The sequence below is a fragment of the Phacochoerus africanus genome, chromosome 1 (genome assembly GCF_016906955.1).
Source record: "Phacochoerus africanus isolate WHEZ1 chromosome 1, ROS_Pafr_v1, whole genome shotgun sequence".
Lineage (NCBI taxonomy): Eukaryota > Metazoa > Chordata > Mammalia > Artiodactyla > Suidae > Phacochoerus > Phacochoerus africanus.
The window spans coordinates 224,935,149-224,958,017 of NC_062544.1; the positions used below are offsets into that span (position 1 = coordinate 224,935,149).

At 40.4% G+C, this 22,869-nt stretch overlaps 1 protein-coding gene across 1 annotated transcript in view; it reads right to left on the reverse strand.

Moving 5' to 3' along the window:
• Positions 1-709: 709 nt before the first annotated feature.
• GAP43 (growth associated protein 43) overlaps positions 710-22,869 on the reverse strand; it is a 93,839-nt gene continuing 71,679 nt past the window's right edge. The window contains exon 3 of the mRNA XM_047791794.1: positions 710-1,398. Coding sequence (XP_047647750.1) covers positions 1,310-1,398 — 89 coding nt within the window. The 3' untranslated portion in view covers positions 710-1,309. The remainder of the gene's footprint in view (positions 1,399-22,869) is intronic.

A 22,869-nucleotide genomic window follows, 5' to 3' on the forward strand; every position in this document is an offset into this window, starting at 1 on the left:
TACGTATCTCTACCTTATTTAACTTAGCAAAACCAAGAATAACTTTCCATTGGCTATTTCTCCTGAGTCATGAAAATACTCTAAAGTGATCTGAGTAGAAACAAGTCCTAGTGTCTGATATGGGCTGAATTGTGCTGCTCTTCTCCCAATTCGTATGTCAAAATCCTAACCCCAAATTCCTTCAGAGGCAACATTATTTGGTGAGAGGGTCTGGACAGAGGTAATACAGTTAAGGTGAGATCATTAGGATGAGCCCTAATTCAATACAGCAAAAAGGGGAAATTTGGCTACAGTGAAACCCATAGATGATGTGAAGAGACATAGGAAAATGTAGCCATTTATAAGCCAAGGAGAAAAGCCTGGAACAGATCCTTCCTTCATAACCCTGAGAAGAAACCAATCCGGCCAACACCCTGATTTTGGACTTCAAGCTTCCAGAACTCTTAGAAAAATAAATTTCTGTTGTTGTTTAAACCGCCCAGTCTGTAGAACTTTGTTACAGCAGCCCTACAAAATAATACAGCACGCAACAGTGGTCCCATCAAGGACCTGAGCCATTGGTTTTGACTGAAGCCTATGGCTTCATCCAGCTTGTCTTTGTCAGGGTTGTTGGTGTCGGACTAGGAGGCCAGAAAAAAGATAAAATGTAAGAACCCCAATGTGTGGAATCAACAAATGAGACGGGGGAACAGAAACACAGAGCCTTTGCAGTTTGATTACTCTCATGGTTTATTCATATTCAGATTGAAAAAGGAGCCTTAGAGCCGCAAGTTACGCTAATTGGCACATTTGCTTTATTTATTTATTTTCAAAACAAACTGGGTTTTTTGAATTTTTTCCTTTTTGTTCATTCCATCACATTGAAAAGGAGGAAAAGAAAAGTGGTTTTTGAATTCACTTGCTATTTTGGACTCCTCGGATGAACGGAACATTGCACACACACTTGGAACAGAGAGAGATAGGAAAGTGGACTCCCACAGGGCCACACGCACCAGATCAAAAAACTTGGATACAGTGCAAGAATTTCCCAAAATGATTGGATCATCATTACCAAAAACTCGCCATAACAACACCAAGAAACAAAAAATGTTTAAGCCACACTGTTTGACTGGGATCTTTCCTGCTTTTTTTTTTTTTTTTTTAAATGTTTGCCACACAGAGAGAAAGAGGGCTAGTGGGTGGGAGAGGACAGACTCACAGACGTGAGCAGGACAGGGAGGGAAACTTCAGAGTGGAGTTGAGAAGAGGGCGGGGAGAGACAGGGCTCAGGAGAGGGGAGAGTGGGACGTGGAAAGCCATTTCTTAAAGTTCAGGCATGTTCTTGGTCCGCCTCGCGTTCTTCTCCTTTACCCTCATCCTGCCGGGCACTTTCCTTAGGTTTGGTTTCGTCTACAGCTTCTGAGGAGGAAAACAGATGGGGTGGGGGCAGGGGAAGGAGAGTTAGTATTTTGTCTCATTTGTTCAGATGATAGGGCAATACGTTTCTTCTTTTTACCCCTTCGTTAAAGATTTAAGACAAAAAGAGATCGTTGCTATCTCAGTGATGTAATTTCCAGGTTTCGTGGAGTTTACCCTCAGCAGGTTGTCCACTGACACACAGGGAAGAGCTCAGGAACAAAACTGTGACATTGCAGGCAGAGAGTTCACTAGGCAGCAATGACCGTCGTCTTTAATCTGTCAGCCTGACAATCAAGGGCTCTACACACATACTCCTGACGTGGGGATCCACATCAATCTGGTGTCTCTTCTCAATCAGTGTCAGACTAATTGTGACACTTTATGTGGATCATCCAACATTCATTCCAACTCTCCCCTTATTTATAGTATTAGAAAGGCTGGCAAGTGAAATGTTTGCATCTCCAGCTCTCTCCCCCCTCCCCAGACCCTGCCTGGGAGGATGTCCATGTCAGACAGTGGTGGCCAGTTAGAGAGGGATAGAACTCCTTGGGGAGGACGCCAGAGGAGGTGTTTGCCCTTTCCTTTCTCCTATTCCTGATGACTGGGAAGCACATAGCACCTGGGAGTGTAGCAGCCACCTTGTGACCAGGAAGACAAAAGCTATACGTTAAGGATGGTGAACAGAAAGAGAGGAAAAAAACCTACTTGTGACTGACTATATTTCTGGACAATTTTCCTCAGACTTTTTCTTATTTATGTGAGGCTAATAATTAACTTTAAGGCATTGTAGTGGTTTTTAGTCTCTTGCAGCCCAAAAACATTTCAAATGAATATACTTAGCCATAAGGGAAGTGTGTTTTGTTTAATAAGAAGGACTTTGTGTCTTCTGAAAGGATTTTTTTTTTTTCCATAGGAAAGAGGTGATTTTCTAATCACTTTTCTGCCTGGTTTCCTGATGGAACTCCGTTAAGTGATTTCATACCACAGGCAGCTTATTAACATGCCAGCTAAAGGAAAGTGAATTCATTTTCTCCCACATCATGTCTGTTACTAACCTAACAAGGCCCCTAAGACTGCTCCCAGGTTCAGTGATTTGCTAGGAGGACTTACAAGACTTAGTATATAGTCCTATTCATGGCTACAATTTACCACAGTGAAAGGATAGTAAGCCAAAAAAAAAAAGTTGTATGGGGCAAATTTTGGAGGAAACCAGGCAAAACCTTCTAAGTATCCTACCCTCATGGAGTCATACAAGATGTATTTAATTCCTCCAGCAATGAATTGTGACATGTGAGATGTCATATACTAGGGAAGCTCACCTGAGCTTACAAGTCCAGAGGTTTTATTGGAAGATGGTTGGGTAGGTATCCTCTACCTAGCATGTACTAAATCTAGACTCCCTGGAGGAAAACATTCCCAGCATAAATCATATTTTTGGTGCTAAGAGTTTGGGCGCAGGTAACGCTCTTAGGGAATGGTGAGAACCTTCTCAAAATCCAAGGGTCACTTTTCAAACAAGTGTTTCTAAGAATTGAGACATGTTGAGACTAGAGAAATTGAGGGGCTTTTTAGGAGACCATTAAAAGAGCTCATGAAACTGTTTGTCTCTTTAAAATCAGTCAGTATTCATATTCAGATAAAACTAAAAATTTATATATTCAAACAAGACCACTGCTGCTAAATATATTTTTGGAATTCCTTTTTTGGAACACCAAATAAAATTCTTTTAAATCTCTTTATTAGCAGAAAATGCTTATCTTTTTGAAAATAAACGTGGGTTTTTTTTTTTTTGTTTGTTTGTTTCTTTGGTTGTTTTTGTTTTGAATCAAAGAGGCTGACCTGGTAAGTAAGATAGCAATTATGATAGGTCATTTTATCTTACAATAGTTTTTCTTGTCTTTTTATGGCCCCACCTGCAGCATATGGAAGTTCCAGGGCCAGGGGTCAAATCGAAGCTGCAGCTGAGGCCTACACCACAGGAATGCCAGATCCAAGCCACATCTGTGACCTATGCTGCAGCTTGTGGCGATGCCAGATCCTTAACCCACTGAGTGAGGCCAGAGATCAAACTTACATCCTCCCAGAGACAATGTCAGGTCCTTAACTCCGGAGCCACAGTAGGAACTCCCCAAAGTTCTGAAGTCTGATTTATTTTGTGAGGTTTGCAACAGACTATATGTTAGTTTCAAAATACAGTTACCTTAGTGAGGCTATTTGCTATGACATAAATATTTTTTAAAAGCGATAACCCTCCAAGGTGACCATTATTAACTCTTGAAGAACCAGTGCACTGATCACAGTTTTCAACAAAAAATTTTTAGATAAAACCAACTGAATTCTGATCTTCATAATATTCTATGTACCAGTGGTGTTCCTAGTAGATTATAGAACTTTGGTGTACTAATGAATCATTTCATTTCCTACCAGAAGAAAGCTTCCATATTTGTTTCAGTTTTGCCTTTTTATATCCATTTGGACTTCTTTCAGAACATTTATTTAGTTCCCTAGCTCTGCCCAAACCTTTGGATACCACAGATATGCCCATAGGCATAATAGTATGGCATAATAATATGGTATAATTATGGCATAATAATATGCCTTACCAGTTCTGAGAAATAACACATTTAGTGCCCTCTTAAAACTGTAGAAGAAAGAGAATATTGATTTAAACTGTCTAGAAGAATATAGAAAGATTAGTTGCAGGAGCAAGAGAAGACTTCAGACCTTCTTACTAAAATAAAATCTTGGGAGCTATTATGTATGATTTGAAGAATAGGAAATGCAAGAGAAAAAGTGAAACTAGGCTGAGAATGAAAGAATATTTGTGGAATAAGGGAAAATAATTCAAAAGGGGAAAACAAAAGAAGAAAGATCCAGATAATCCTGAGAAGCAGCCACACTTTCCATCCCCTGTTGGAGGGAAATCAGGTTAAATCCTTCCAAGTTCCCACACTTTCTCTTGTGATCCTTCACCTGGGTCCTAGAGAAAAGGTGAAACTTGACAGGCATCTGCTTATTCTGATAGGAAACCACTGCTGTCTATTCCCTAGTAAAAGTGCTTCGATATCTACATATTCTTTCAAGCACTTGAAATATAATTATTTATTCATTTAGTTGTTCAATAAATTGTTGTGGAACACCTGCTAGGTGTTGAGAAGAAAGGTGAGAAAAATAGCAAATATCCTGGCGCTTGTTTAAGCCTTTCATAATATATCTTTAACAGACCATGAATCCATGATTATAGAAGGTCAGCAGTGAGAAGGCCCTCTAAGATCACCCAATCACTAAACCATAACTCTTTCAGGGTAACAACAGTATCAACTTCTCCTCAACTTTGAGTCCCGCATGTCCAGCACAGAACCTTGTGCAGGAAAGGCCCTTAATAATTATTTGCTGCATGAAAGAATGGATGGACATCCTCATTTTATGGATGAAGAGACTGAAGCTCAGACACATAAAGAGATTTTTCTCTAAGTCATACTATTTGCTCATGTCAAGTCAGGACTAAAATCTGTATCTTCTACTTGTCCTGGGTTTTCCCATTATATCAGGGGGCCACATTTGATGAGAGGAGGTCAAGGTCAAAGCTGTTTTATTCAATTTAGCACTAAAATTGAGTAGTTAGGGTCCTCAGGCTTTAATGCCTACAAAACTTCTGAAGTTAAAAACAAATCATTGGCTCCAAGATGTAAAATTAAAACTGATAAAGTTCAAAAGGAACTTTTTAACAAAAGGATACATCTCAATCTATTAGCTGGAACTCAAGTCAACCGAACATGTACAATTTTATATACATTGTATTTTACATGAGATAAGAGTAATTTTTTTACTTTTGGATACTGTTGAATTTTACACAAAGGAGTCATCTTTGTGTTAGAAGTAATGGTGACTATAAATAAATATAGTATAAATAAGGTATGTCAAGTCAGTGGAATCAGTGAAATTTTTATAGATCCCCAGGAAATCATGGGGAGGAAAATATATGCAAGGGGGAAACATGTATCCATAGCCATTTGAAACTGTGCGGTGGTAGCCTTAAAAGACTAAAGGGAGGGAGTTCCCATTGTGGCACAGCGGAAACAAACCCGACTGGTATCCATGAGGATGCCGGTTCAATTCCTGGCCTCACTCAGTGGATCGGGGATCCAGCATGCTGTGAGCTATGGCGTAGATGCCAGACGCGGCTCAGATCCCACGTTGCTGTGGCTGTGGTGTAGGCCAGCAGCTGTAGCGCCAATTCAACCCCTAGCCTGGGAACTTCCATATGCCTCGGGTGCAGCCCTAAAAAGCAAACAAACAAACAAAAGTAAAAGAGTAAGGGGACTGGGTGGTTTATTTCACAGTGGTCCTTGAAATATGTACATCTAACTGGCTCTCTGATTCCTGCTGAAATAGATTTTGGAAGCGGCTCTTGCCTTCATGCATTCCATTCATTTCCTCGAAAGGGTGAGAATAGCACGTCTGCTCATTCTGTTGGTGAGCAAATACCAGGAGCATATGCAGCAGCGGCTGCTCGTGCGCTCAGCCAGGCAGCCGGCTGCAATGCTGCTGGAGCGATGGCGGTGTTCCCAGCTGCCGTCGCCTACACTGAGCAATAATGGCCCTGTTTACTGGCTCGGGTCCAGGCCCCTCCACAGCCCTACATTACTGAAATTAGGTTGAGTGGATTTCCCAGTAAAACATTACCTCTTGGGACTTGCCCAGCTCTCCCCGGCCTTGTCAACATTGATTAAATAGAAGCTGCTATCATCCTGGGGCCATGCCCACAATTACTCTACCCATCACCACTGGGCTGGAGTGTTTGCTTCCTTTCTCTATTTTCACTTTCCCTGAATATTAAGTATCATCACCTCAAAGGCTCAAAGGAAATTATTAAAAAAAAATCTGCAGCTAAATCACATATGTTCCTCTCTTACTTACATGGTCTTCTTCTTGAATTGTGTGCCAGATGTCAGTCTGGAGTGTCTATCTAGAGCCTGGATCATGGCTTTTGGGTGGTCACCTTTAGATCTTTTTAATTTTTTGTTTTTACCATGTTTTACATTTTAAGTTCCTTTCAAAACGCTGACCCGTATACACCTGATGTCAGTAGCAGGTTACAAATATCACCTGTGCCCTACTCCTTGTTTTCTAAGACTGTGAAAGAGAATAATCCAATTGTTAATCACATTCCTTACTTGAGGATTTCAAAGAGTAGCAAACAAAATGTTGACCAAGGAGAAAACTCAGAGGCAAAGTCCCAGTAAAATCTGAAACATACATATACATGTCTGCTTCTCTCAAAAGTTTCTGCCTAGGACTAAGCTGATTTCTATCTAACCTTGCTACCGATTAGTCATATGGCCCCAGAGAAGTTAACCTTCCCTTTGCCTCTGTGTTCTAATCCATAAAAAGTATAGATAATAATGACTGTCCTACCTATTGAAGGAAGGCATTTAAAAGCAATTTATACGATTTAAGGTGTAGAATTTAGTACGTTGAGATTTTAATCCAACCTCTGGGATTTGGGTTAAAAAACACCCATCAAATTAACATTCTCATCCCAGGAGGAAAACAACAACAACAACAAACAAAATAAAACTTCTTCCTCAGGTAAATGATTAAGAGGACTTCTCCTGAAATGGAAATCAAAACTACAATGAGGTACCACCCCACAGGGGTCAGAATGGCCATCATTAAGAAGTCTCCAGGAGTTCCTGTTGTGGCTCAGTGGTTAATGAACCTGACTAGCATCCACGAGGATGAAGGTTCCATCCCTGGCCTTGCTAAGTGTGTTAAGGATCTGGCGTTGCTGTGAGCTGCGGTGTAGGATGCAGATGCAGCTCAGATTCTGAGTTGCTGTAGCTGTGGCATAGGCCAGCAGCTGACCTCTAGCCTGGGAACCTCCATATGCAGGGGGTGCAGCCCTAAAAGCCAAAAAAAAAAAAAAAGAACACTACAAATAACAAATGCTGGAGAGAGTGTGGAGAAAGGGCACCTGTTGGTGGGAAGGTGAGTTGGTACAGCCACATGGAGGTTCCTCAAAAAACTGAAAATAAAAGATCATATGACCTAGCTATCCCACTCCTGGGCATATATCTAGACAAAACCATACCAAGATACATGGAGTTCCCTTTGTGGACCAGTGGTAACGAACCTGACTAGTATCCATGAGGATGTGGGTTCGATCCCTGGCCTTGCTCAGTGGGTTAAGGATCTGGCATTGCCATCAGCTGCTGTGTTGGTCACAGATGCAGCGTGGACCTTGTGTTGCTGCAGCTGTGGTGTAGGCTGGCAGCTGCAGCTCTGATTCAACCCCTAGCCTGGGAACTTCCATATGCTGTGGAAGAAAGAAAGAAAGAAAGAAAGAAAGAAAGAAAGAAAGAAAGAAAGAAAGAAAGAAAGAAAGAAAGAAAGAAGCACCCCCCCCCATGTTCCTAGCAGCATGATTCACAATATCCAAGACATGGAAACAACCTAAATGTCCATTGACGGATGAATGGATGAAGAAGATGTGCTACATACAGACAATGGAATACTACTCAGCCTTAAAAAAGAATGAAATGCTGCCATTTGCAGCATTATAGATGCAACTAGAGATTATCACTAAGTGAAGTAAGTCAGAAAGAGAAAGACAAATACCATATGACATATGACATCACTTACATGGGATGTCTAAAGTGTGGCACAACTGAACCTATCCACAAAATAGAAACAGACTCACAGACAGAGAATAGACTTGTGGTTACCAAGGAAGTAGTGAGGAAGGGATGGAATGGGAGTTTGGGGTTAGTAGATGTAGATTATCACATATGGAAGGGATAAACAACAAGGTCATAATGTATAGCACAAGGAATTATATTCAATATATTGAGATAAATTATAATGGAAAAGAATATAAAAAAAGAATGTATATATATATATATATATATATATATATATATATATATATATATATATATAACTGAATTACTTTGCTGTATAGCAGGAATTAACTCAGCATTGTAAATCAACCACACTTCAGTAAAAAAGAGGACTTCTCCCCTAGAATGATTCTATAAAATCTATTACTAAGAGTAGAAGTGATTCGGAGTTCTGCTATGGCACAACAGGCTGGGCAGTGTCTCTGAAGCACCCAGGATGCAGGTTTGATCCCTGGCCCAGTGCAGAGGGTTAAAGGATCTGGCATTGCCACAGCTGAGGCATAGGCTGCAACTCAGACTTGGATCTGATCCCTGGCCCAGGAGATCCACATACTGTACTATGGAGGCTGAAAAAGAAAAAAGTGATTTGTTAATTAATAGAGCTACTCTGTTACAGAAATTGAGAAAGCATCTAGGATTTTTAACCACCAGAACAAAACTTCAGTGTTTTTTTTTTTTTTCTGAAATAAAAATGACCCAGATAGTTTTAAAATTAAAGCAAAAGTCAAAGGAGATGCAAATTGACTAGCCTTGAAAACTTCCTTAAACATTCTCTATACAAAATACCTATCGGGAGTACCTTGATGGCTTAGTGGTTAAGGACCAGCCATTGTCACTGGTATGGCACAGGTTCGATCCTTACTTCTGCATGATGCAAGTATGGCCAAAAAAAAAAAAAGTCTATCAAACCATCGAAAATTAGTTTTTTAATCTTTCCCCATAAGAAACATGCGGAAAGGTAAAAAAATACAATTGATATGGCTTGCATAAAATTGCCCTAAATCACTTTTGGAATGAGATGCAATAAGTATTTAAAATTAAATGGTGTTAACACTATTTCTTACCATTATCACAATGAATAAGTCAACTTTCAAATGCTTGAAAATAAAAATAAAAATTTGGGGGTATTTCCACTCTAGTATAACAGTCAAGAAGACTCTCTCCTGTACAGCCCCTGCCACCAGTTACATTGTGTTGAGCTGGCAGTTGAACTTGTCAGCTGAGGCATTGCTGACCCTATGTGGGAGGAATGTCAGTATAAAGAGTGACGGCTCCTACGACACTGAGACTTTTTTTTTTGAGGATGGTTGATTTAAAATGTTGTGCCAATTTCTTCTGAAGAGCAAAGCGACCCAGTCATTCATATATATACATATACATATATATACACACACACACACACACATATATATATATATACCTTTTTTTCTCATATTATCTTTCATCATGTTCTATCCCAAGAGACCGGATATAGTTCCCCGGGCTATACAGGAGGATCTCCTTGTTTATCCATTCTAAATGTAGGAGTTCCCGTCGTGGCGCAGTGGTTGACGAGTCCGACTGGGAACCATGAGGTTGCGGGTTCGGTTCCTGCCCTTGCTCAGTGGGTTAACGATCCGGTGTTGCCGTGAGCTGTGGTGTAGGTCGCAGACGCAGCTCAGATCCCGCGTTGCTGTGGCTCTGGCGTAGGCCGGTGGCTACAGCTCCGATTCGACCCCTAGCCTGGGAGTCTCCATATGCCGCAGAAGCGGCCCAAGAAATAGCAAAAAAAAAAAAAAAAGCCAATAAATAAATAAATAAATAAATAAATGTAATGGAGGCATTTTGAAAAGGGGCGTGTCAGGGATAGAAAAGTGATGTTGTGATATCAAGTGTTGCCAGTAGTGACTACGAGAAGCAGTTCAGCCTAGAAATTTACTCTTTTCTGTAGATTATATATATTTTTCTAAAAGTTCAAAATCCCATCTGACCAGAGTTCAATTCTGCATCTCCCCTTTCACTTCATAGTATCCCAGTTGAGGAGAATCTAACTCGGAGAAAATCTTAGTTGCATCTGTCTAGCCTTTACAAACTCAATTGTCTAAGGGACCAGGAAGATTATATTAGTGTGAAAATCTGGCCATAGGTCAAACCAGTGGTAGGGTTCATGGGGAAGTGGAGAGAGCAGGCATTGACTAAAGGCATTTAAAAATTTTAAAACACTATCACTGGAAAAATAAAAAGGGATGGAGTATCTGGAGTAAGACTATTAAATTATACCAGGAAGATACATTTCTGGATTCTGACTTCAAAATGGAAGAGATTCCCTTTAATCAGAATGAAAGATAGTCATACTGTATTTGTCTTCAAGAACTAACTCCAAGTCAGAAGGTCTAAATAATAGTGGTGACCTTTTCCACTATGCTAAATTTAAATTACATCTAAAAAATTTTTTTTTTGGTGAATGAAGCAAAAAATAATAACTATTTCATATCTTATAAATGGCCTACCTAAGCAAAAAGAGATACCAAAAAACCCATTTCTCAATATTAACTCTCCCCTCACTTGTTCAAATATTCTCAACACCTCTACATCCCTACCTATGCCTTCCAGGTAGGGATGCTCCTCGTTACAGATGCTGTTGGTGACACTCTCAGATCCCCTTTACCACGCTCATGTCCCACCCCCCAACTGCTGGAGGTGATGGCTGCCAATGACCCACACCGCTCCTCCTCAGCTGGAGGGGGGATGTAAACTGAAGCACCTCAACCTGAGAGGTCACATTCCTTGTGCTCCCCACAACTCCAGACAAGACAGTCTCTGCCTATGATTTAATCTGTGCTTCAGCGCTCTTTGTGGGATGAGGCTGAGACCACACTTTTCCTGAATCCACTTTGCCTGGCTTCTTCCCCTGGCTTCGTCTCTTTCCTTATTCCCTTCTAGATTTCCACTAAAAAATTATTTGCACAAGAGTCCCTTCTTAGGTTCTGATTCTAGGGGATGGGAGGAAAATTATTCCCTTAACCAAAAATTAAGGACTGGAGTTGGAAGGCAGGCTAGTCAATTTCCTTAGTCAATGAACACAGCAAGTCTTTAAGGTTTGAATAATTTGGGTTTGCTGCTTAGTAAGCCTTCACACCTGTTTCCATACCTCCAAAATGACCAAGAATTAATCACTTCCTTCTCTTTACTTGTACGGAAATTATATCCCTTGCATTATAGGCTAGTTTATGCTATCTTTTCTAGTCTTTTTGACTGTGAACTAATTTCTCAAATGAAAAGTCTGATTCATTTGTAAGAATTTAAACTGGACAAAGGCAGAGTTGTTGTTGTTGTTCTTGTCGTTGTTGACTGATGAATCCCAAATGCCTAGAAAAGTGACTGGCAAATATATATATTTTAATGAATCAAGGCATCTATATTAACATCAATTCCTAGTATCATGATTATTATAAGGTAGGCATTTAATACTTATAGGAGAGAAGAAAGAAATGAAAAAAGGGGATAATTCCAAACATGCTTTGTGTCATGTAGAAAAAACCTTAACTACTACCTCAAACAAAAAATTGTGGACCTGTATTGTCATCATGACCAAATGATAGAGGTTTGTCTGAATTTCAAAATACTGTATTATGAAAAGGAACCCCTGGAGTTCCCATTGTGGCTCAGTGGTTGATGAATCCGACTAGGAACCATGAGGTTGTGGGTTCGATCCCTGGCCTTGCTCAGTGGGTTAAGGATCTAGCGTTGCCATGAGCTGTGGTGTAGGTAGCAGACACAGCTCAGATCCCACGTTGCTGTGGCTCTGGCGTAGGCCGGTGGCTACAGCTCCGATTCGACCCCTAGCCTGGGAACCTCCATATGCCCCAGGAGCGGCCCAAGAAAATGGCAAAATAAATAAATAAAAAATAAAAATAAAAATGAACCCTAGTATTATTCTGCTTTGTAGGCATGGAAAGTATTAGTCCATCACTTTTTTTTTCTACCAATTTTATGTCTTCTAATTTGTTAACAAATTATTCAGATACAAAAAGCCCAAATGTAAAAAACAGGTATCTATTATAAGCATCCCTGTTTTTAGGTGGTACATAGTAGTGGTTAAGAGAGCTGGTTTTAGAGGCAGGCTATTTGCATTTAGACTCTTAACTCTGACACAAAGACTTAGAATAAGTTATTTAACCTCTATCAACTTTCCTTCTCTGCAGTTGGTATTAATATTGGTATCCAACCTCATGGGGTTTTTATAACATTCAAATGTGTGAATTATTTAAGGCACTTAATAATAAATGGCATGTTTCAGTAACTGCTTAATAAATATTGGCAATTATTATTAAGCGACTGGATGGGAACTAACATTGGTGTGACGTTTACTATGTGCCAAGGCTGGTGCTAAGGGCTTTGACATATTGGTATTTAATATATCATCCCTGCTTTCCTATTTCTTTGTCAGTAAAGTGAAAATAATATCTCATAGATTTGTGGTGACCATTAAATGAGAGGAAAAAAACAAAAAGAAGACCTAACACAGTACCACTACCTTGCTCACCTATATGCCTAATAAATGAAAGTTACATTCCCTCTTTCTTCACTAATTCATGCTTACCCAATCTTAGCCCACAAAGAAAAACTTTCTTCAAGTATCCCAAGAAAGGAAAAGAGAAGTCTGTGCCTTATAAAGATTTTGCTTATAGAGTTTAAAAAAAAAAAAAATTCATTCTCTGAAGAAAAAAAAAAAAAAAAGCTTAGAAGTCAAGGTCCAACATCCAAAAATGATTACAAAGGCAAAGCTGATTGCAGGCCAAATTTGAGGGGCATGATTCTGTAATGCAAGAATCAAGGGTGCTATATAGTAACGTAATATCTCAAAAGGCAGGAACTTCTCTGCTATTGCTTCTACTTAAAGAGAAAACAATCTTCACCATTTCACACCTAAGGAACAGCAGTCAGTTGACTGGCTTAGCTCCATTTGATTCCCTCCAGTTTGGAGCAAAAGTACACTGAATGAGCAAGAAAAAAGGCTCTGCCTGCCCCCAGATGTGTAGCAAATCTTCCATCCAGTAGGCAAGTTACAAAGGGATGGCAATTTTCTAGGTTTAAGACAGTCCATCCAATTTTAAGAAAAATTCCTGGATTCCATAATAATTACTGAACCCTAAACTTGAAAGAAACTTAGGACTTCTTGTCCCTTAACCTTCAGAAAAATGATCAGATAAAGTGAGCTTTTTCAGCTTTATGATGAGAAGGAACTTTTCATTTCCGGGAAGGCTTGCAGTCATCTGTGGACAAGGCATGTTTCGGGGGAGAAATCCCTGAGGCCATGTGGAAGACTGCTCTGATGGGGTTATTCTTTCTTTCATTTCTGGGACTTCTCAAACAGAGGATTCGAGCAGACTTTGAAGAATAAAGACATTAAAGATGGAGTAAGAAGTGGCCACTTTCTTAAAAGAATTCCAGGCAAAAAAAATGTCATACTTCTTCTGGAATCTTGATGAAACATGATTGAAGTTAGCATGGTTTTCCCCCAAAGATTATCTATAATTCCTTCTCCTGTATTTCAGAAAAGGTTAATAATTTTCTAAAAAATCAAACCTAATGTTAATTATTTAGATCCATACTTAGGAGATGAGGAACTGTCAAATAGGCTAATTGTGTCTGTTCGTCATTTTTCATTAAATCTTCTCTCTTAGCTATTCTTTCTTGAAGTTTTTCACATTTATTGAAACAGGCTGTGTAGGTATTGTATCAGCCATTTCAAAAGATTGTGTTTCCTTAGGCATTTCTGTTATACTCATTGTCTTCCAAAATGAGCCATGCTAGATCTTATACAGAGATCAGTTACAAGTGTCATAATTTGTGTTTGTCAGACCTTGAGTGAACTACTCTTTAGGTTATATTGGTTTTCATTTCAAAATTCAACTAATGATTTGTATTGTTTTAACATAGAGTTAATATGTCTTATTACAAAAAAAAATTCCAAATATTTTTCAACATTTGTCTTTTTTTTTTTTTTTTTTGGTTTTTAGGGCCGCATCTGTAGCACATGGGAGTTCCCAGGCTAGGGGTCAAATCGGAACTGTAGCTTCCCTGCCAGCCTACACCACAGCCACAGCAATGTGGGATCTGAGCCATGTCTGTGACCTACACCACAGCTCAAGGCAACACCAGATCCCTGACCCACCGAGCAAGGCCAGGGACCAAACAGGAATCCTCACAGATACTAATCCGATTATTTTCCCACTGCGCCACAATGGGAACTCCCTCAATATTTGTTTTTAAAAGCAAGAGCAGATCTAGATTTGCCAATATCAAATATTTGATCTTATATTTGATTAAATGATTTGATTTATCTGGCTCCACAATTAAAATACAGAAACCCAGGCTAGAAATAATAATTCTAACTCTGTAAGAGTCACTCCAATAACAACTACAGATGCCTAAAATTTTTTTCCTACTGAATATCTATTGCCTGGGTAACATTTAAATTTGAAAATAAAAACACTATGTTTATGAGTCATATTCAGCTCATGCCTTGCCATGTCTCACCATGATGTGTTTGGGTAGTACTTAAGATTAGCTAGACAATTATTTATCTGTGTTGCTTAATCTTCCCTTATGGCTGTATCTCCACAGCACAAGGAAAATGAAAGACTTGGCAGTTGTCTTCTAATTTTATCAATGCAAATGGATAAACCACATAATTCAGGACAAAAAATACAAAATCTGTATACATTGTCACGGAACGAGCGTGTAATTGTTTGTAAAATTACAGACTAGCAACAAATGAAGGAGATTTTAGAGATTATCTGATCTTTGCCCTTCACTCCCTCTGAGAACAACTGAAGATGGAGTGTTTCTTTGACTTGCCCAAAGTCTAATAGCTAATTGGAATTCAGGGATCCTCCCATAGTGCCATCATGCCTCTCACAGCCTTTGGGGATGATGAATTCCACTGCCTGATTATAAGGTACATCTCTCTGCGGTAATCCCAAGTGCACTGTGTGAATTTATTCCTCAGTCCCTCCCCCTTCCTTCTCTGCCCCATCACTCTTCCTCACTCCCTCCATTCCTTTTCTCCTTTGTGAAATGAGATAAACTTAATATAAATTTGCATTAAGGGCTGTCCAATGTCATTTTAGGTATTCTGGAGGCTTGCAGAACCAGGACTGAGGATTACTGTTGTGGCAACTTCAACCCATTATGTACAGATTGTGAGAGGTGATGGAGATATTCTATGTGGAAAGGGGGAAACATGGGGACCTCTGAAATGAGTGGCTTAGGCTGAGTAGTTATCACTGATTATGGTAGGTTCCACAGATTTAGATGACTGAAGAGTTACTAAATAATGAAATTCCACAAGGAGCTTAAATACAAATACTCTCATACCTAGGAATCTGTAAGAGAGCAGTACTATGTCCTGAGAAGAGGAAATAAAAGTGCCTATCATTCCTCATTCACCACCCCTCCACTTCCTAGTGAAAGCAGAGTGTTAAAAAGCCAACTGAGAATGTTTAACTCAATTTTGAAATTAATTTTAAAAATGTTATTGTAACAAGAAAGCCACATAAAGGGTGTTTGTGTTATATGTTTGCACATGGGTAAATAGATGCAATCCTCATCTCTCGCTGGGACGATTCATTTTTCACTCATTGTGTGTTTTGGCTTCCTGGGGCCTGTCCAATTATGGCACTGGCTTTGAGTGAAAAATTGCTTTAAGAATCAATAGCACTCACTGGAACACAACCAGAACTATATCGAAAAAGTAATATTCATATTCGTACAGATTTCTCTCTTTTCAGTTAAAGATGTCAAAGCTTTTTGCTTACATTTAGTGGCAGAGAATGTAATAGCCTTGGCTATTTGGGAACCCTGGGATGAGTGGTTAAAGAATAAAGACTCATGGTGAGGGAGTTCCTGTTGTGGCTCAGCAGATTAAGAACCTGACATAGTGTCTGTGAGGATGCAAGTTCGATCCCTGGCCTTACTCAGGGGGTTAAGGATCCTGGTGTTGCTGCAAACTGCAGGATAGGTCACAGGTGTGGCTCAAATCCAGTACTGCCTTGGCTGTGGTGCAGGCCAGCAACTGCAGCTCTGATTTGACCCCTAGCCTGGAAACTTCCATATGCCACAGATGTAGCCATTAAAAAAAATGAAAGGTTAAAACGTTCATGGTGAGACTGTTGCTTACCTGAGACAGAACTATAGAACCATACCTGTCTGCCTATCATATAACACTGCCATTGGAAAAATCATCCTGCTGAAGGCTTTCTCTCTTTTCTCTACCCAGGCTTCTTTCGCTAGCAAAATCATTTTTAAAGACACAATTTATATGTACAATCTATCTTAAACTCTTTTCCTTCTTTCAAAACCCTATGTATTTGAAAGTAATCAGACTACATACAGTAACCTTAGAGCAGAAAGAAGCTCTGGAGACCCATGAGCAACAACTTACCTACCACAGGAATGCCCCGGAATCCCCGAAGCGGTGGGTAGCCTCTGCTACCACAGGCCACTCCAGCTTTAACTGTACAATTACTCCTGGGGGTCAGGTAAAAATCTATCTCCTCTAATTTTTTATGGAGTTTTACACAGGATAAAATACATCCTTGATATGTGTTCTTTTGTAAAAGACACTCCATAAATACAAAAAAGACAGCCTCTTCTTCAAGTTTACCCACCTGTTCTTTTCCTTTTCAATCAACAAACTCCATGAAAGGATAAACTGTAATTATGCCATCTTTTCTTTATCTCACCTTCCTTATTTCTCTAAGAGCTGATTTTACCATTTTTCTCAAAGTGCTCTCCTTAAATTCACCTCCCCTCCAAAATTATATCCAAATCCTAAGGTCTTTTCTCATTTACCATTGTTCTTGATCTTTTCCTGAATACTCCTTTTGACAGTGTTAACCTATACTTCAGCTCTATGCTCCAGAAAACAGTGGCAGTTAAGAAATTCTCCCAGCCTTTTCTTTTCTGAAGTCTTCCCATCCTTTCACGCTCTAGAAAGTAGCTTACTGTGAAACACCTTTCTCCATATGATCTGCTGCCCACTCTTTCTCACGACCCCAGAAGACTTATCAGTGACTCCCTTGTTCACCTGTAACAAGTCCAAATACGATCTTTCCTTCTATGCCAAACCTACTGACAAAGCCAGACACAGACCCTTGAACTTTCTTTGTTTCATGAATGAGTAACTGAGATTAAAATTGTTTGTCCCTCTGAAACATGGTAGAAATAGAGATAAATCTGATTCAGTCCACTGACTAGACTTCTGCTGATTGCAAAATAACCCCAGTTATAAACCTTCCCACCTGTGACCTGTCTTCTCCTCCCATGAAAGTCTAAGGGAAAGCCACCTTGCCAAGACACTATGATCTTGAGAGCCCTATTGTAATAGCCTGAACAAAATGATCTCCTGAATTGTCATTGTATTTTTGTTTTTGACATCTTCTTAAAATATTCCCTTTTTCTTAACTTCAATGAAGACTGTGTTCTGGGTTTATGTTTGCTGTTTCCTGGCTTTTCTTTTGCCATTCTGGGTCTAGTTTTTATTCCCTATCCCTAACAATCTACGATTCAATTCTACATTCTCTTTGTAGGCTCTGCTGCAGATAACTCATTCTCTCTAAAGACATCAACCCACCTGTACTTCTTTGCACTGCCTACTACTGGCTTGTACTACAGGATTGAGGGTAGCCTTAAGGAAGCACAGCTTTGCTTTTCCCTGGATGCCATCATGAAACAAGTGTCATTTTATGGTTAGGCATCTCAACGAAGATTTTCCAGAAGGAAGGTAAAATGAAGTTAAGCACCACTGTTTAGATAGCCAGGCAAGAGAAATATTTGGCCATGGGATAGTTTAGACAAGGCCCATACTTAGTCTGCATTCAGATTTGGTGATTATGGTGGTCTTGTGTTGTCCTGAACCATCACACAATGTCCAGCATTGGTGGTCTACAAAACTGTGTATGTTAACAGAATACTAAGGACCATTTGGGAGGGCCAGGCCAGCTCCTAGCTGTCAGGAGTGGCTTTTCTCATTCCTGGGAGAAACAGGGGAAAAAATAAACTTGACTTTTCTAGATCTGAGGTGTCATTGTTAAGGTCCTTCCTTGTATCTGCCATATCCCACTCCAGAGGTCTCCATCTAGTAATACTTATGAATGTGAGTCCCCAGAGCATAGAAAAAGAAATTACATTGATTGCCCAGAGACAGAGAAAAGATTCCAGCTCAACCCAGTGCCACCAGCTGAAGCCCTATCCTGAAAGGCTTTTACTGGCTCTTAAAGATGCTTATGGCTCCCAATGGACTAGTGGCACTGTTTCCTAATTTAAAATATTTTAATTAAATAAAATCCTTCCTGAGGAAGAAAGAGCGAGCCACATTGGGTCTGTCACTTCAGTCATCTTCTCACTTCACTGATAGGAGGAAACGGCAAGTTTGGGTTTTTCTTCCTCTCTGTTTCCCCCTCCTTCCTTTAATGGCCTGTCAAAAGGAAATTCCATCCTGTGTTGGCATTAGCACCTGCTGTAAATAAAGAGGAAATGGGAGGAAAGAGGAGGTGGGAGGGAGGAGTGTGTGTGATAGAAGCTAGATCCTTGCAGCTCAATTGCAAGGCATCTCTCAGAGCGTCTAGACACCAGCTGCCTGGTAACCATGGAAACCCACAACTTTGGCGGATGGGCTGAGGAGTAACGACTCTCAGGAGATCCTGTTGGGAACGTGGTGGAGGGAGTAGATGAAGGAAGGTTGGGAGTAAAGGCGGAGAGAGTGTTAGAGTCATGGGGGAGAGCAACAGAAAACACAACTCTCTGTGCAAGGGGGGTGTTTACCTTGTTACCACTTTTCTCATGCACATTCCACACGTGGTGACGAGGTACAAACCTGCCATACTTGGCAGGTGTCAGGACACGGGTTGCTAAGGATGAATAGCTGAGCTGGAATGATTATATTCCCATCAACCTCCTGCCAGTGCCAAAGCGCCTCCTCAGTAAACCAAACCTTTCCACAGTAAACAGACATGATCAACAACCGCCTGAGGAAATCTCAAGAGTGGGAAATTCCAGTCCCCCAAGAATGGCTGCTGCTTTTACAAGTGCTCAAAGATGAAAGTTAATCACAACTCTGTACCCGATGTGTCTGCCCTTCCCACTGCCCCCATTTTCCTTTGTCTTGGCCAAGGGTTGGGCTGCTGTTCCAATAAAGGAGGCTGGTGGTGGGACTGCTGAGGGAATGTGTGAGAAATGAAGAGATATCCATTTTCTCTTGGATCCATTCTCTCTTGTCTAATGACAGACATCACCCTGTAAATATATTTCATTCCCTTCCCATACAGATGTCTGTCATTAAAGGTTTCCAATCCACAGATTTTACAGCTTTTCAGTTGCTTTTTGTAGCTGTGTTTGCTCCCCACCCGCCATTCCTTGTGGATGGGGATTTTTAGGTAGCACTGGCACCCCTCTCCGCCAACCCTTCTCATCACCTAATTCTTCGTGCACTCCCACCCCTACCCACATGGCTCCACTCCACTTCCTTGACAGAGTACCACCATGTACAAGCACACTCCCAGAGACCTCCTGTGCCTTTCATCAGTCAGCACAGCCTTTTCTCACCAAAGTTTGTCTACAGCTACACAAACTAAATGTACTGGCCACCTCACAGTGTTTTCAGGCAATCTTACCCACCACAGTTAGAGTCTAACAGAAGACCTGCTGATTTTATTGGCATTATCTGGGTCACAAAACTGTTTTCTAACTGCGAAAAGCTAGTAGATGGTATGAGAATTAATCTTTGGACTCTGATCAAAACCAGCATATACACACATGCATATATTCTATAAATTTTTATGCAGTGGTTCCTCTGAAGAAATGCTCCTGTATGAAAAAAATTTTCCAGTCATATTGAGCTATAATCAACACATGGGCTAATTCAACATACATACATACATACATATATATATATATATATATATATATATATATATATATTTTTTTTTTTTTTTTGTCTTTTGTCCTTTTAGGGCCACACCCACGGCATATGGAGGTTCCCAGGCTAGGGGTCTAATCGGAGCTAGACCAAAGTCACAGCCAAGCCAGATCCAAGATGCATCTGCGACCTAGACTGAAGCTCATAGCAACACCGGATCCTTAACCCACTGAGCGAGACCAGGGATCAAACCTGCAACCTCATGGTTCCTAGTCGGATTCATTAACCATTGAGCCACGATGGAAACTCCCCAACATATTTTTAAAAGGCCACTGATAGGTAAATACTGAGTTAACTATCATTTGTGACAAGTAGAACATTTTAATCCCCTAGAGTCTCTCTGTTTGACATTAAAACTGCCATGACCTTGATTTGATGATCTAACCTCAGAGAAAGGCAGCTCCCTCCTAAGCAAAGATGTGTTTGTGTCATCTATTTCCAGTCAGGGCAGAATTCCCAGCAGTTTGGAAACGCTAAAAATGGTTCTCTTGTAGAGAGGTACCTTTGCAGGGGGAGATGAAACCACTTTCTCCCCATAACTTGTGCTCCATGTAGGGACTGACTCTAAAACAGTAAGACCAGGACACAGATCTGGTTCTCTGGTGCCACTAACAGCCCAGTTATAGTCACCCCCAGCTGCCAGCATCTTCCAGTCCTGAAGAGGGATGGCTCGATGTGTGAGAACTAGAGGAATCTCCAAGGAACTTGCAAGAGCAAAGGAAGATGGCGGGAACGTCTGCCCAGGTGGCAGAGGAGGTTTCCACAGTGGCAATGAGGAGTAAACCAACTAAAGGTGAGAGGGAATTGGGGCCCTCTCTGCCGCCTGTGCATTGTAGACAACTCTGGTTAAGAATACAGACTCAGGAGTTCCCGTCGTGGCGCAGTGGTTAACGAATCCGACTAGGAACCATGAGGTTGCGGGTTCGGTCCCTGCCCTTGCTCAGTGGGTTAAGGATCCGGCGTTGCCGTGAGCTGTGATGTAGGTTGCAGACGTGGCTCGGATCCCGAGTTGCTGTGGCTCTGGCGTAGGCCGGTGGCTACAGCTCCGATTCAACCCCTAGCCTGGGAACCTCCATGTGCCGCGGGAAATAGCAACAACAAGAAATAGCAACAACAACAACAACAACAATAACAACAACAACAAAAGGAAAAAAAAAATACAGACTCAGGAGGTAGATAGCCTGAGGTCAAATCGAGAACCCACCATTTCCAAATGTTATACTCTGAGCACATTATATCACTTCTCTGCACCTTGATTTCTTCATCTATAGAACGGGGATGGTACCTACTTCACAGAGATGTTGTAAAATATGAGATGTATAAAATGCTTACTAAGTGTTACCTAGATTAGTCCATGTGATCACTTGTCTTAATTGTTGATGAGTTAGAGTCCTTGTGAACAGGGTTCTGGAGACTAAAAGCATTAAAAAAATTGTTATCTGAACAATTATGATGAAAATTCTGCCAATCTTGATCTGTTCTTGTGCTGCTCTATGGCAGATTTGGATTGAACCACCCCAAAGGACCGTCATTTTTCACATTCCACAAAGAGTGGGGTTCTGGTTTAATAAAGACACAGTCTAGGCATCCAGAGTAATTAATGAATTTGAGGTTTTTTCTTTTCTCTTTTTAGGGCCACATGTGCAGCATATGGGACTTCCCAGGCTAGGGGCAGAATCGGAGCTATAGCCGCTGGCCTACACCACAGCCACAGCAACTCCAGATCTGAGCTGGTGTCTTTGACCTAAATCACAGCTCATGGCAATGCCAGATCCCCAAGACACTGAAGGAAGCCAGGAACTGAACCCACATCTTCACGGATATTAGTCAGATTTGTAACCGCTGTGCCAGAATGGGAATTCCTGAGTTTGAGGTTTTTCGAGTACCAATATTCATTATTCTGAAAGCAGCCTGCCCAATTTTTTTCTGATCACATGAAGCTTCAGGGGTGGTTCACATAAAGTATTTTGAAATATGTAAAATTCAAAGTGTTTAGGCATTGCTATCTCTTTGTTACAAAAACAGTTCATCTGGCATTCTGTCAAACAGACATCTTTATCAACTAATACATCTACATCACAATAAAAACTGGCATTTGTATAATGGTCCTGAAGCATTTTATGACTGTGATTACTATAGTCCTAATGTTATATATATTTTATTATATCCCAAACCTTTCCAAATTGGAAATCCATTAATGACATGGGTGGCAATCAAACATTTGGTTAGCTAGAATATTCCATTCCCCCAATCACATTGGAGAACACAGAATTTACTGTCACCACTCTGTTCCTTTTCTGTTTCAAGGACACCCAAATTAAATAACAAAGGAAGTAATTATATGCAGGGAACAGAAATAAGACCCTGGTGTATTAACACTCAGTAGCCATGTGGCCTAAGTCCTTTAAGTTTTCTTACTTCCATAAAAGGGACAATGATATTGCTCATGATAGATAGTGTCATTAGGTGGCTTACACAAGAAACTCCAGAGAGCCTGGCACAAGACAAGTAAGTGTTATTTATATTGTTATCATCAGTATTATTGTTGCCATTGCAGTTATTCTATGGTGAAGAGTTAATAAGTGAACACCAGACCAGAGACTGAGTAATTCAGAGCTATCTAATATGCATTAGGTTGGCTTCACATGTTAATTAAGGCTTGAGTTAATATTAGAAATATAGAGTCACCATTGTCTTTGTGAGGAAGCCTCAATTAATTATGGAAGCTCAATAAACATACAGCATGTGATATACTCATATGGATTTATTCCAGATGGATGGCTTTTGGGGTGGGGCTGGAATTAAACAATCTCCACTTTGATTTCT